Genomic DNA, 16,457 nt, shown 5'->3' on the forward strand with positions numbered 1-16,457 from the left:
TAAATTCTGAATTCATCATCGGTTAAATGTAGGAAGCATAAGGAGCTCTGATGTTGAACTACAATAATTTAATGAATAATATAAAAATGATACTAATTTTGCAAAGTCCCCTCAAGACAATTGTCATCAGATTCATAAGCTACATTCATCTATCAAAATCCTTATTTAGCACATTAAGATGTCTTTAGTACTTCAAAAACCAATCTTAAAAAGAAGAAACACAGTGACAATTATATCCAATTTGGCTTTTCATTTATTGGGAATAAAGACTATCCTCATGTGCAATGTGTTATTTGCTGGGAAGTACTTGCAAATAGCAGCCAGAGATCTTATTTCAACAAAACATGAAAGTTATTAAAGAAAGAGAGAGAGAGAGAGAGAGACTGCGCCTTTTATCCCCCCTACAAGCAAATGAAAAGAATTTCAAGCAAGGTCCTAAAGGCAGTTTTTCCCCTCCACTTTTGATGCCATTAAACATAGTTAAATTTCCATTTACATTTTAATGTACACTGGTCCCCAAGTCAAATGCAATATTTAATGACAAATTATGTTTTGACTTGCATAAATAATTTTAAATAAATTAAAGGATGTGTCACTTGATACATAGGAAAAAATTTAAAAAATGTGTTAAATACAGGAAATTGCATTAATTGCATAATACAGGTTTTAATGATAATTTTTTAATTTAAAAATCACATGCTTATCATATTCACATGTGCATATCCTATACAAGAATGACAAAATGTTTTTTTTAATACCTGAAGAGAATGAGACTATTACCACAAAAGTATCAGACAACTCTAAAAAGGCAGGAAATGATAGAACAGGGTTTTCCATTTGTAACATTCTTTGATCCTATCATGCTTGGGAGAGTTGGATCATAAGGCTGCTCTAGAATGGATTTTTAGAGTCCATATAGCTATAATCTGCAGAAAATTTGCTAAGGCACTACAATTTTAATTCAGTACAATCAGTTTTAGTCAGTAGTAAGACACCTACTGAGGAGTGATGCCAGTTCTTTGGAGGCTCAAGTATGTCATAAAACAACAGCTAATAACTGATAAGGCTGATAAATCTCTCTGTGCCAGGTAGAGATTTAAACACTTTCTAGTTATCAATGCCTGTAACTCTTGAAGTAGGCACCCTTTTATCCTTAGAGACATTAAGACACGAGAGATGAATAACTTGTCCACCATCACAAAACCAACTAGTGGAACCAGAAACCGAGAGGAATGCAGTCCTTGGCTTCTTAACCACCATGATACACATGGTGACCCTGAAAATTATAGGCGCAAAGGCCCACTTCAGAGGAGTGAGGCTGATATTCAGAATAGCCAAGTGCCTGGAAGGATATGGTGTACATGATCAAAGGTTATGGGACATGAACAAAGGAGAACTGGAGCTATTCTTTGCCAAACTTTGTAAGCGAGGGGAAAACCCCTGGAGCTTTCTAGCAAGCAGGTGACAATCAGAAATGAAGCGAGCAAGTGTGGAGGTGAGAGAGCCTGGAGGTGACAGATCAGTGAGATGCGATTTCTAGTAAATCCTAGAATAGGTCACATGGGCCTCAGAGACGTGGAGGAAGGGGGGGACCGGGAAAAGTGATGTGGAGAAGCCACACATGGAGGGAGGCCATGTTGAAATCCCCTGTGCTGTCTGGCCTCTCTTTTTTTCAGAGAGAGAGAGAGAACTTGGAAGATAATCCGCTTCCCCCTGACCAGGACCAAATACCAAGACTAGCCTAGCCGAAGCCATGTGGGGATCACAGAGCCGGTGGTGTTAAGGAAGGAAGAGTAAAAATTGAACATATTATTCCCTCTTTCAGCTGACCGCTACTTTCAAGTCATAAAATATTTGTTGGCTAAAATTAACTAAATAACTATAGGAAAATGGTTTCCCATGGCTCTTCCATCAAGAACACAGCTGACGCAATGACCTCTTCTCCTTGGCCTACTAGGGCTCAGTCAATATCCAGGAAAGGGCCTCCCAAATTGCCAGTATAGTGAAGGTGAAATGCATATTTTGAGAAGAAGATTTCATTTCCCAAGAAACATAAATGTCTCTGCAAATAGCAATTCATTCCTATTCTCAACCCCTAAACCATCGACATCTGCTATGAATTCCTTGAGTCCTCAAATAAATCCCCCTTGTCCCGTATTCTTTATGGCACTCTCAAAAGGCAGCATTTGAATAAAACAACAATAACCAAGTCTGCCCTCCTTCTCTCAATTTCTTTCCAGAGGAGCTTTTACACTCCTGGGCTCACAAAGGAGGTTTTATGGGGACCCATCAGGGTGGGAGAATGGGAGTAGGGGAATGAAGACATTTTAAGGGAGGAGAAAGGAAGTTTCTGTACTTCTAAATATGTTTGAGATGATAAAAACACTGATGCTGAAATATGATGAAGAAATCTTGGACTCTCCTGAAAAGCAATTTTCTTCTTCTTCCCCCCCCGCCAAAGTGTCTTTTTTGGAGTTCTCCGTGGGTCAAACACATGCAGTTTTAAAACCCATTTCCATGTTTTAAGATTCAGAAGCAAGAGGTTCAATAGTAGGCTACAAAAATCCCTTAATCTTTAATGTCTTATTTTTGCAGATTTGCTGGAAAGAGCAGTAAACAGTCACTGCTCACCTTTTTCCATCAATGCCCCTTGAACTTCGTCACTGACAACGAACAGCAGAACCCATTCACCTGGGTTTCTTTCTCTCAGGAACCGATTTCCCTGGCATTGTCAAGACACCTGCACTCTGACGGTCTAGGCAGAATCGCTTAGCCTAACTGATTGGCTGATTGTACGCCAGAGGAAATTACCAAACATTTAAAATACAACTTTAAAACAGTAAATTTAGCAGAGATAGAGATCGTTGTGATAGTTTCTTGATGTCTGTTAATCTGGAGTCTACAGAAGCACCCGGCGCATCCCAAGCCCCTCTTCAGCTGTACTGAACTCTGGCCTGCATTCCTACCGGACGAGACCATCCCCCCTCATGTACTCACAAGCTATGCGTACGGAGGCCTTCCTGCTTTTGGAGGTCCCCAGGTGGCTCCAGGCCACACACTGGCACCAGTAGTCCTCTGGCCCGTGGAAATCCTCTACCTGCTGTCTGGTGACGTTGATAAACACCTCCCGGACCTTCAAGCCTGATGGGGAGACAGAGCAGATCCACTGAGGCCACTTGTATTTTTCAAACAGAAAGTTAAGGCTAGCCAAACCTTTTCTTGTAATTAAACAATTCTGTTTTTAATCAAGGCAAGGTTTTAATTACTCTGACAATAATATATTGCTGCTAATTAAATTCCAACAGCTGAGTAGTCTGGAAAGCATGAGTGTTAAGTGTTACCCACCAACGTGGCTCCAATACAATATAATTTTCACAGGACCTTGATTGGTGCTCTTTCTTGGTCTTTCTTGGGGTAAAACCTACTATGAGGAATGTAGTATCACAATTAACTTCTGGGATTCTAGAAGGTAAAGAGGCCTCAACACACGGACCCCAGAGACGTAGTTCCAGGTGGTTCTAAATGGCCCTCCCCCTGGATATGGCAGTGGGCAAGGGTCTAGCAGTGTGGCTTAGGAGAAAGAGGGAACCATGATCATGTGTGAACAGGCAGGAAAACCAAGGAAAGGCCAAGCCTTGTTTTCAAAAGCTTCAGACAACAAATGCGATGCAGACAAATTGAACTACGTTAGTCTCAAAGCCCTGACAAGAGAGCCCAGGAAGGCTCCTCTAGCAGTGGCCATCTGGAAGGAAAGGAAGGAGAGGCTCTTATTGAAAGAGGAGCTGAGGGTACATCTGCAAAATAAGATAAAACTAAGACAGCCACCTCTTAATGTTTATTATTATTATTCATTACTTTGCATCCTCCTAACAGAAAATGTGCTGGGTTTTTCTTACAAGGGAGTGTGAGTTTCTTCCAAACCCCTGACCAAGGACTATCAGCCTTCCTTTCTTTGGGAAGAATGGTCACCTTGCACAGAGTGCCAAGGATGAAAGAGGACACTCCTCGCTAGCCGTGTCAGTTCCATCATCATGAGCCATATAGCAGCCCTGAGAGTCCGAGTACTCGCTCCGTCCACCCTACATGCTGAGGCTGTGCCTTGCTCTGGGACAGGTGGTATGGGAGAAAAAGGGGTCATGCCTACTGAATTCCACTTATGTACTTAGCATCACGATAAGCCTTTAATCTACTCACTCACTACGTTTTCACAACACACTGATGCAGGAAAAACTATCGCATCCCCACTATGCACACAGAAAAACTGTCCTAGAGAGACGAATTCATTTGTCCACAGTTACACGGTCTGATAATGGAAGATCTGCAGTTTGAACCTAGATCTGTCTTCCAGCAAAACCAGCACCATGCGCAGGTCCGTCTCAAAAACTAAAATTCTGTCCCTGTATTTTAGGTGCTTACACTTCATTATGCAAATAAGACTAACGCAGGGACCATTTAAAGAAATATTAAGTGCATGATTATGCTTTTTCCTTTAAATTCAAAAGAAATTCATGGGACAGAATCATCAGTATAACTAAATGAGCCAGGGGCTCCTGAGGGAGGAGGTGGAATGGGATTCTATCTTGGGTGGTGAGACCATTTAAAGAACAAGAACAGAGGTGTCGGATTAGTCAAGGCTGGGAAGACATTTCCTTCTCCCCAGTCCATAGCATGTTACTTACAGTGTGTGATGAAAGAGAGTTTTATGACCACATAAATCACCGTGTTCAACTGGAGTTACATTCTCTCAATTTTGAAGAGGGACCACATATAGAAAATCATCTTGATGACAGTTGATAATCCACGTTTCCCTGTTTGGGCCAGGGCAGAAGTATACTTTTTTCCCTGGCAGAGATGTGGGTGTCCCCAAAGCTGTGCGCCACACTGAAGAGGAAAGGAGCCTTAGAGGGGTTTTGATGGACGGTGGTGTTTTCGTCTTTGCACTTAAAGAAATACAAAGTCTGAGTGGGAGGATAAGGGTTAGGAGGAGGTAGGGTTGGCAGGTGAAAGAGACGAGGAGAATCAAAATTAAGCCACCGGACAAAACAGGAATGGTTAGGACAGAAAGCAGACCAGAGCTCGGCCACACATGCTGCGGATTTGAAAATAAGTTGAAATAAACAAAAGTAAGGAACTGGGCTGTAGAGCAGAGGGCTTATGTTCTATTTTTCTCTTTGATTTGAGGCAAATGGTGTATGATTTTCTTTGACTAGTGGAAGGGAAGAGAGAGAACACCAAATCAATGCATCCAGGAGTCAGAGATCCTGTCACAGGACCAAGGGACCTACTGACACAGAATATGCCCACCATTTAGGAATCAGGGGTCTCTCAGAGAAGCATTCAATTATAAGCTTAAGAGGTCTGCTTGTCCCTCTGTTCCTCTCCCACTTGCTTGTACTCTCTCTTTCTCTTTTTTTCTTTTAAAGATTTTATTTATTTATTTGACAGAAAGAGAGAGACCGCCAGAGAGGGAACACAAGCAGGGGGAGTGGAAGAGGGAGAAGCAGGCTCCCTGCTGAGCAGGGAGCCCGATGTGGGGCTCGGTCCCAGGACCCTGGGATCATGACCTGAGCCGAAGGCAGATGCTTAACGACGGAGCCACCCAGGTGCACCCCCCTTCAAATAAATTTTTAAAAATCTAGAAATGTGGTAGGAAGGGAAAAATGAAGGGGGGGAAATCGGAGGGGGAGACGAACCATGAGAGACTATGGACTCTGAGAAACAAACTGAGGGTCTAGAGGGGAGGAGGTAGGGGGATGGGCTAGCCTGGTGATGGGTATTAAAGAGGGCACGTTCTGCATGGAGCACTGGATGTTATACACAAACAATGAATCATGGAACACTACATCAAAAACGAATGATGTAATGTATGGTGATTAACGTAACATAATAAAATAAAATTTTTAAAAAATCTAGAAATGTGTTCAAGCTAAGGTGGGCCTATTCAATTCTATTCTATGTATTTATTCTTTATCTATCTTATTAGGACATCTAAGTTATCAGCTTCCTCTAGATTGGAAATAGAGACAAACACCACCTCAAAATGGTTCAGGATGATCAAGCTTATGAAATAGGGAGTTTCCACATCCAAACATCAAAACTTGCTATGATTTCATCTAGGCACCATGGTGTTTTAAGAGTACACCCAGGATTTGTTTTACTGAGGTATGGTAAGATGCACACAAAACAGAAACACCTGTCCTGAAAGGAGACCTTTACACTCAGAAAGCACTAGAAACAACAGGCACAACACACCATGCAGGACCACCTCGGGGATGCTAGGAGGCAGAGGGGTATGGGGAAAATGCGGGCAAGAGCCTTTACTGTGGTTTCCACGGAAAGTGGCCGGGTAAACAGGCTTAGAGTTGACTAGTTTGAATAATTTCAGTGGGCTCTGGGACATAATGGCTGTCCCTAGTTGTCAGGTTCCTGGTTCTGATGCAAGGATAGGGGCCTATGGCCCTGGAGTCCAAGAGCTTAATAAAAGAAGAGGCTAGGGGGATGGGCTCTGGATTGGTTGGTTTGCACATGAAAGGCACTCTCACAAGCCTATTGTTGGCTTTCTCTGGGAATCAGCCAGCCCTCTGGCAGGACAGTCCCTCCAGGGGCAGCAAGACCCCAAGATGTCAGAGCATCAAATACAGAAACTAAACACGGACACACGGACACAGAGACAGACAGCTGCATATTTGTTTCGGGAAGCATAAACTGTAGACCACGGACCATCACCGTGAAGGTCCTACCTGACTTTACCCCCTCCTTTAGACTAACTGCAGGTGAAAGCCCGATGTTGAAGTCACAGTTTCAGCGTTAGGATGGCTCAGTTACAAGTCCTTCACAGACGCTCTCCCAGGGGACTGGAGAAGCCAAGTGAATATAAACCACCTATTTCTAAACACAGTATATTTTCCTTGCAGGGAGCATCGGGGTGGCAGGCTTCTTTAAAAGGCCACAAGTGACATCACCACCCCCACACCCCCAAATACACTATCTGTCTGGATTAGGTCTTCTTCCCACAGGAACCCTTCAGTCTTGTCAAATCATTCCCTCTAAGAGAACTCTTGGAAAACCATGAATACTTTCTATCTATTATACTTATCTCTACCATAACAAGAAATAATTCTATTGAACAAAAAATTTTTAAATAGTGTATTCCCTCTCAAATCTCCATTATAGCTGTCTAGTGATACACATACACACGCACACACAAGTGTGCGCGTGACAAACATCCACGGAGACAGCTCTATTTAAGGAAACCTCCACCCACTCCCCTCCACCGTGGTTCATCCAACAGTGTTGCAGAGATGGCCATCCCCTCCGACATCTCCAGAGAAGGCAGCTAACTTGTTCGTAGGAAATGCTAGTGAGGAGCAAAAATCCCAGGCAAACAGAAGATGACATCACATAAATAAGAGTACCACTGTACCTGATAACTTGTGTAACCCTAATAAGCACGGAAAAGTCCAACCCTTTAAATTGTTGTGTAAATTATAACCATCGGCCTTTGTTATAGACTAGAGTCTTCCAGAATATAAAAATATGACTATGGGACTGATACGCTAATAAGCTTTCTACACTGTTGGATGGTTCCGCTGTACGGAGACTAATGTTGGCAGCAGATGAATAATTGCTCTGCATGTACTAAACATAACAGAGCAGCAAAGAACTTCATCATTTGTCAGCTTTATTTGTTTAAATGAGAAAAATGCTGACAGCAGTTATTGCTGTAATCCCCTTATTTATCAGATAGAAAACACTAGTTACTCTTAGCAGGTCTAATCCTGTTGGGAGACTAAAAGTTACAGAATTTTCAAACTAATTGAAGGTATGCGCTTTAGCGTTCCAAGAAGAGAAATACAGAAGACAGCGGGAAGGGAGATGTTGCGAGAAAAAGAAGGAAAATCATTTATTCCTGGCCAACTTTTAATAAAAGGGCTCTATAGCCTTAGTCTTAACTTGTTGCGTAGAAAAGAAAGAACATTCAGCACCATGCCAACTGCAGCCCGGTGCCTAACAGCTGTCCCACGCCTTTTATCTACTGCTCATTATCACACTTCCACAAAGCCCAGTGGCAGCATCCTGCTGTTGTGACGGTTGCCAACCTGCTCTTACATACACCTAGTGATGGGCACTTAGGGAGGAATTCGACCCAGCTCTCCGATGCTTGCCACCCCTCACAGCGTCCTGTCCTTCAATCGTTTGGAGGTCCCTCTGTAGCCGGATGCTTGGCTTAACTACACTGGATAAGACTAGATTCAAGATGGGAGGTTAAGGATCCCACTTCCTCCTCGGAGATACTGTTCATATCCCAAAACCACCCGGACAAGTCAGAAACTAGCAAACCAGTTTTGGTGAATTGTTTTCTTTTCTTTTTTTTTAAAGATTTTTTATTTATTTATTTGAGAGAGAGAGAATGAGAGAGAGCAAGCACATGAGAGGGGGAAGGGTCAGAGGGAGAAGCAGACTCCCTGCCGAGCAGGGAGCCCGATGCGGGACTCGATCCAGGGACTCCAGGATCATGACCTGAGCCGAAGGCAGTCGCTTAACCAACTGAGCCACCCAGGCGCCCGGTGAATTGTTTTCTCATCTGAGGCTCTGTGGCCCTTTCCCTGGGCCAGGGTAGCTCAGCGTTTGACCAACCCCGTGCTTCGTTTTCCATGTTGTAATGTTTCGCAATCGGGGATTTACCAAGAGAATGATGATATTGCTTTCCGTAGACAAAGCTGCAAAAAACTCTTTCCAGTATAGCTTCATGAGTAGCATAGGGCCTTCCTCATTTCTTCGGGAGAGGAAAAGAAAAAATCAAACTCCTCCTGAAAAGCAACCATCTCCTATTCAGGAGCCTGCTCTGATGAACCATCATTTGCCAAGGTGTCTCAGTCCCCTCTGATGCCTGTATTTGGCTCTGAGACAGTCCGTCCTTACTCCACAGTCTTCTGAGAAGACAGAAAAGAACCATTCTGCTGGAGGAAGGGATCCACCACTTCTAGAAGGGAATGCTTTTCATGTGCCTCTTCCTCATCCAGGGCTGGAGCCTCGAAAACAGGCTTCCACAATGAGAAGCTTCCCCATATTTTGAATAACATTGCTATTATCATTACTGATTATTCTACCATTCTATAGCCCTTTACTTTATTAGTGCCATCACATGCATGACCTTATTTCATCCTAACACCACATTATTGTTGTTTCTATTCTTATCTTGCCGCAGGTCCCACATCATAGGAAATACATCAAAGATGTTACACAGTTTGCAACATACATTATTTGAAAACAATAACCCAGCGCATCAAACGTGCCTGCCACTCTGCTAGGGGCTGAGGAGACCATGACAAAGTAGATGCTCAAGGTTCTTTTTTTTAAAGATTTCATTTATTTATTTGAGAGATAGTGACAGAGATCGCGTGAGAGAGCACAAGCGGGGAGGAGAGGGAGAAGCAGACTCCCCGCCGAGCAGGGAGCCCGATGAGGAACTCGGGATCATGACCAGAGCTGAAGGCAGATGCTTAACTGACTGAGGCATGCAGGTGCACCCCGCTCTCGACCCCCCCCTTTTTTTTAAGATTAGATGCTCAATATTCTTGCCCTGGAGGAGCTTACAGGCTATTGCAGGAGACCTCTCAACCTGCCCCAACAATGCGGCATGAAAACCGCCATGAGGGGAGTGCAGATGGCTCAGGACCACATGGGAGTGGCTTCCTATCTCTTCGAAGCAACAGGAGCTTTATTCCACCGGCGACTTGAAGTCTCTCCCCTTACCTAGTTAGGATGACATCTAAAGCAAGGCTCTCGTAAGGACACCTGAATCGGGACATGTATTTGAAGTCTCAAAAGTCTGAGATACTAGGGAAGCATTTCCACGGAAGTGTGCCTCCATTTCTTTGGGGACTTAGATAAGATATCTTCAGGCCAACATGCTATTGAAAATAGGAAGTTAAATGTAGATAATTAAAAGGTAGGACCAGGGGCACCTGGGTGGCTCAGTCATTAAGCGACTGCCTTCGGCTTGGGTCACGATCCCAGGGTCCTGGAATCGAGCCCTACATCGGGCTCCCTGCTCAGCAGGAAGCCTGCTTCTCCCTCTCCCACTCCCCCTGCTTGTGTTCCCTCTCTTGCTATCTCTCTCTCTGTCAAATAAATAAATAAAATCTTAAAAAAAAGAAAAATAAAAGGTAGGACCATATTTCATTTTACTGGCAGATGCTTAATTAGGGCTAAATGTCTTTTGCCACTTCATCCTAGCAACAAGATTAAAATGTATTTTAATAAAAAAAATAGTAATCCTTTGAATGTGCACGATGCCTAATGAATACTCTTTAGTTTCCCCAAGATAATAACCACTCCACGTATTCCTCAGAAGCACCCCAAGTTCAGTGTTAAGTACAGAAACTCAGAATACACTCAAGCTCTCCAGTTTCTTCCACACCAGAGATTAGAATTAATCAGCACAGAGGTGTCTGGCAGAGGAAAGCAAATTAACTTGATAGTGTTGTCTGATAGCAGAGAGAGGGAAACTCAAGAGCCCGGAGTAGACACAGTAGGGTTATTACCCTGAATGACTCACTCAGACATCACACTCACAGCTTTGTGGGCAACAGTCATGATTTCCAACCTTGCCGTCCCATCAGTGACTTTCCTTTCCAGCAGTCACTCAAATTACCTGCTGTGAGTAGATCATGCCTTGAGGTCAGGGTCTGTATCATACAACTTCTACCTTCCACAGTGCTACCACTGGCTTGGAGAATAACATAAAGCCTGAATGCAAACCGAAGCAATGAATCGCAAGCCAGGAACAAGTTCTTCTATGAAAGACCGACATTTGCCTCTTAATATTATCAGCTCTTTTGTCTTTTTGGAATTATAAAAGTTCACAATTTTCTATTTGTTTTTGGAGGCGTAATCAACAGTCACTTGCTCCACTTAAAAAAAAAAAAAAAAAAGGAATAATAAGCCATTTTAGACTTATCCTTTTGAAGGCTAACCTTGATTGACCAACTTGCTAGACGCCAAGCCCTCAGACTCTGTAATCCTCATAGCAGTTCCTTGGGGTAGATAAAATTATGGCTCCTTTACACTTGGGGAAACTGAAGTAGAAGGCAGTTGGGTAACATATGTACATAAAAGAGTCTGCAAAGAGAGAGCCAGATTTCAAACAAACATGGTGCCATCTAACACTGATTACCCATGCTCTTAACCACTACTGTCTTCAGGTTTTCTTTTAGATTCTTATCATTCCTACTTAAAACATACTTCTGAGTGTTGTACGAATAGAAAAAAATGGGAAAAGTCCAAAGGCACTGGTAAAAAATTTAGTGTTTTCAACAAATCTCTGGTCCCTATCAGGAACTGTTATTAAAAATTACATAAATGGCGAGCTGCTTTCCGTCTCTGCTAAGGATGGAGTGAGTGTAAACAGTCTCCAACTTTTTGTAGCTAAGGTTAAACTGGATACAAGAAACAAGGTCTTCATATTCTGTCACAAGTTTATGGAAAGAATTCATACTATTTTCCTGAAAACCTTTTTTTTTTTTTTTTAAAGATTTTATTTTATTTATTTGACAGAGAGAGAGAGAGACAGCTAGAGCAGGAACACAAGCAGGGGGAGTGGGAGAGGGAGAAGCAGGCTCCTCGCGGAGCAGGGAGCCCGATGCGGGGCTCGATCCCAGGACCCCGGGATCATGACCCGAGCCGAAGGCAGACGCTTAACGACTGAGCCACCCAGGCGCCCCTTCCTGAAAACCTTTTAAGAATAGGTCAGCCCTCTCTGAGAAGCAGAGTGATGAACAAGATGAAATCTGGGGTGGGATGGAAGAACATTTCTATAAAAGTGAGTTTTAAACCCACAAACTGTCAATGGAACACCTGAGAGATTGATTATTTCTGTGTTACGTGAACTAAAATATATGCTTCCTAAATGTACCTTGGTGATTTGTGACTCATCGAAGGTAACTTCAAATTAATGGTTTTCTGGAAAGAAACTATATTCAAATCCCCATCACTAGCACAGCAAAATTCTTGGATACAAACTTTAAAGATTTAATACATTTTTATTTCTACTCTTCTCCCTTTGCTCAACACAATCCATTAAACTTTTATCCCTAGAGAGGGACTCCAGTTGTTTAAAAAAGAAATCACACACAATGAAAGCCCTGAAATGATATTCTTTAAGAAGAAAAATATTAGTTTACCGGAGTTGAGACTTTTCCCATAACACATCGGAATACGCATTATTTCACTCATTAGAGTTCAATATCTCCAAGGTAGAATAAGATAAGAGCCATGGAGCGTTGTTAAGGGAACTCCTGTTTTTATTGAACAATGAAGAAGTGGTTTAGCTTATTGATAACTCAAGCTTCCCACAGGCTACATTACCTTGATTGCCAAGGATGGGTTTTACTGGTTCTTGTTAGTTTTTTTTTTCGGGGTGTGTTTGTGTGTGCGTCTGCCTGTTTGTTACATTAAATCTCTTAATTTCTCTGGTACTGAACCCTCCGCCTGTTTCTCAGGGGCGTGATTCCCTGGGTTGGGATTACCTCTCAACTCCAGATGTAAACAGAGGAAAAACACCAGGAAGAAGAGTTCCCATATTTCCAAATGAAATGAGGGAGAACAAGTGAAAGAGGACCCCTTGGCTTGTGCACAGAACTGAAAGTGTACATTACTAAGAGGTATAGCTATGTCTGTGCAAACACAGTAACTCATGTCAAATAAATTGTGCCTTTTGCAGGAAAGAACTCTAGCTCTGGATTTTCCAAGCTAAATTGTGTGAAAACACACAATCTTTTTTCTTCTTATTTGAACTCTTAGATGACAGGGCCAAATTACCAGAAAGACCAAAGGCAGTTTGCAGCCTTTAACAACTGCAAGGACTTATTGCTTCCAATTTGGAAATACAAAAGATTCTGTGTCTCCTCCAAACACTCCCAGGTCTTATGCATTTCCCATTAGTACTCTGAAGGAAAAAAACGTTAAGCAATAAGAATATAAAAATTCTCTGGGAGTGCTGAAATAGAGAATATGTTGGCTGAAGATATATAAGCAGTTACGACCAACTTCCTAAAAGAACACGGACAATTCTCTACCTCTGCTCAAATGTGGTCCTGCTGTCCTTGGCCTCTTGGCATCCTTCCCTCCTACTGGACTGGCAGGAGTTATTTTGCAGACCCAATCCAAAGCCATTAAGTCAAGCCCTGTGCTTGAGCTCGGCATTGAAGAACCCAAGGGAGGTAATGCATCTATTTTTCAATACCGGAGGCCATTTTGTTTCCAGCCTTAATTGCACTTATGTATTGGTTTGGCGTACACCATCTCCACTCATCTTGCTCCATTTTCCACTATTCCTCTATTAATACAGACCTTAGGAAACATAATTGCAGTGTGCACTAGACAGCGATTTTCATTAAGTACAGAAGAAAACTGTTTAGGGAGAGACACATTTTTTTTTTCCTATTGATTCAATCAAAATGACTTGGAAGAAAAGGTTGGGCTGATTAAATTCTTTTCAAAAAGGTAGCTGCTAAAATTTAAATTCTTTCTCAACAAAAAATTGGTATATAATCTCTTCAGGTTTTGTCAGTTATGAATTTTTGTTCTTCCCAGTTCCTTTGAAATTTGTGACTTTTATTGGTCTTTTTTGTTCTTTTTCCTTTTTTTTTTTTTAAGTGGAGAGGGGAGACTTTTACATGGAAACAGAGAATGTAATCAGCGCTGCTATCTGCAAGACATGGAGTTGCCTAGCAATGCTAGGGGAATTAAAAGGGGGAAGCAATAGCAAAACAGAACATTGCAAAATTACAAGAGGGCACAGTGTTAAATTGGCTTGCACTACTTATCAAGAGGTCTTTCTATGAGAATGGATATAGGATTTCCTAGGAGTGGTATAAAAAAATATCTGGCCATTTTTCAGTGTTCTTCCTAGCTTTCATTTGGAGTTTACCCAATGGAATTCTGCCATTTTGAGTTCATTACTGGACAAAATCTAAGCCAGAAACATCTGACAATAAAACACAGAGCCTCACTGAGCCACTGGTACTTGAGTCCTTTCCAGTTGGACTAATTGAATATAAGATATATAAGCCTTTCATATTCTCCCATTGTTTTACAGGCTTTTGCCCACATGGCAAATGCTGTTCCCTTTGTTGTCCTCTCCCAGATTTCAGAGACTTCCTTTGAAGTTTTCACACCAAGATAAATGGGGCTGCTTTGTTTGTGACTCAGTATCTCCCAACACAAGGAGTATACAAGATCCCAGCCCTGGGAGCACAAAAGCAGAAACTTTGGTGACACCAAGATTTGATTTGTCTTCCTCCTTTGCCTTGATTATGCCAAATCCTTTTTTTTTTTTAAGAAGGATACTATACCTGTAATGTATATCTCTGTCTTCAGTTGCTATAAACTCTTGCCTAACAGTGCCAGAAACATGACCTAGAATAAAGGATTAGCCCTCACAGAGATGGCAGAAATGATGAGGGATAAAGAAATCCCAATGGAATAGCTATGGGATTATACACTTGGGAAACAGAAATATGAAACAGGCTCAGGATGGAAAATGAGGAGCCATGTGCTGAAACACATCCTTACATCAATAAGGGAATTTGTCAATATTCTGACTAGGAAGGAGAACAGGAAACCATATGTAAGGTAGAGAGTAGAGATCTGGGTTCTATTTTGTTTTTCTTTAAGATTTTATTTTTAGGGGTGCCTGGGTGGCTCAGATGGTTAAGCATCTGCCTTCAGCTCAGGTCATGATCTCCAGGTCCTGGGATCGAGCCCCAGGTCAGGCTCCCAGCTCAGTGGGGGAGCCTGCTTCTCCCTCTCCCTCTGCCTCTCCCCAATTGTGCTCTTTCTGTCTCTGTCTCCACCTCTCTCAAATGAATAAAATCTTTAAAAAAAATAAGATTTTATTTTTAAGTAATCTCTACACCCAATGTGGGGCTCAAACTCAACCCCGAGATTAAGAGTTGCACACTCTACCAACTGAGCCAGCCAGGTGCCCCAGGATATCTGGGTTCTAGAAGTAGCTATGCCATAAACTAGTTATAGCTCTTGGAATTTAAGATTTTTATTGTGTAAAATAGGCCTGTTAGGTTATCACTAAGGTCCCTTCCAGTTCTCACATTTAAATTCCAGAATTCTGAGCATGTTTTTGGTCTGAAGAACATCTCGAAAATAGGCACTTTTTTTTTTCCCTTCCTCATACCAGTTCCAAACTGAAACAGGGAATTGTGATAAGGTTTTAGGTGTTTCTTTACCTTCTGAAGTTATGCATCCATAATGCAATCCCAAATGAGTTCAGAACTGTATAATGTTTAGCACTGTTTTTATAGGTTTAGTTCTTTGCGTTCTTCTTTATCGATTCCCAGGAAGAAACAGAGTATTGCCCGAAGATCTTTTTGAAACAAGTTTCACTTTTTTGCTTTGGAAGAGAGCATACTCTTCTCTGCTTGCTTCTTTGCTGGCAGCTGATATTCCTCCTCCTGACTCCTAAGGAAGTAGCACTCTGGATCCATTTCCTTTTCATATTACCCATTCTCTCTTGACAACTCCTTTGTCTTCATGGCTTCATCCTTTCCTGATGACTACCAAACTGACTCTTCTATCTTGGAGCTCTACAAACTCCAGATCTACACCTCTTCCTTATATCCCATAAATATTTCAAATTCAGCTTGTCCAATGATCTCAGCCTTCTCTCCTTGCTGATATAATTACTTACATCAATAGCATCCCCCTTCTGCTTCTGTTGGGATTGTTATTCCTCCATATTCTCCATTCATTCATTCATTCATTCATTCCGTCAGCTATTCAGTCTGATTTGTTAAAGTGCTTCTCATACCAGAAATGTAGTTCTTATTTTTGTGGCCACCACTCTAGAGGCAGACTTTTCCTTCCCTCAACTGAAATATCAAAGTCTCCTAATTCATCCATTCTCATTTCTTCTTACCTTCCTAAACACCTGCACCAGATTCGCTCCTTGAAGCAGAGCTCCAGCCACTGCATTCCCATATGTCAATATAATCAATCCCCACTACCACCAAGATTCATAAAATTAAGTAAGGAACCCCTCACTTCCTATTTGAGGCCTTTTGAGCCCTTGATTGAACTGAATTTGCCAGTTTCCAGGTCCATTTTCTATTTCAACCAAATCAAACTTCCTGCTGAACAGATATTAAGCTTTCTTTCATTTGCTAATGTTGATCTCCAAGCCACAGAGATCCCTCTCTCTCTCCCATTTAGTGTAGCATCAATTAATAAATTAATTCAGTTACTTAATTTGAATTAAGTAGTCATCGACGTCCCTTTCAAATGCTATGGATTCCACACTTTTCCTGATAATCCTAATTGGGCATAATCTTTTTTTTTAATCCTCCATAGGATAAGTGCACTTATGGGTATACTGGACTTCTACCTATCAATAGGTGTAAAGTCCTAGAGATCGCTGTTTGCATCTTACCATTCTTTGA

General features: G+C 42.0%; 1 protein-coding gene across 15 annotated transcripts in view; it reads right to left on the reverse strand.

Annotated features, from left to right (window-relative positions):
* The window catches only part of UNC5D (unc-5 netrin receptor D), a 532,476-nt gene that overhangs the window by 209,092 nt on the left and 306,927 nt on the right, over window positions 1-16,457 (reverse strand). For all 15 annotated transcript variants that reach the window (XM_078069620.1, XM_036081562.2, XM_036081563.2 and 12 more), the window contains exon 3: window positions 2,998-3,141. In XM_078069620.1, coding sequence (XP_077925746.1) covers window positions 2,998-3,141 — 144 coding nt within the window. The remainder of the gene's footprint in view (window positions 1-2,997; window positions 3,142-16,457) is intronic.

The sequence above is a fragment of the Halichoerus grypus genome, chromosome 3 (genome assembly GCF_964656455.1).
Source record: "Halichoerus grypus chromosome 3, mHalGry1.hap1.1, whole genome shotgun sequence".
Taxonomy (NCBI): Eukaryota; Metazoa; Chordata; class Mammalia; order Carnivora; family Phocidae; genus Halichoerus; species Halichoerus grypus.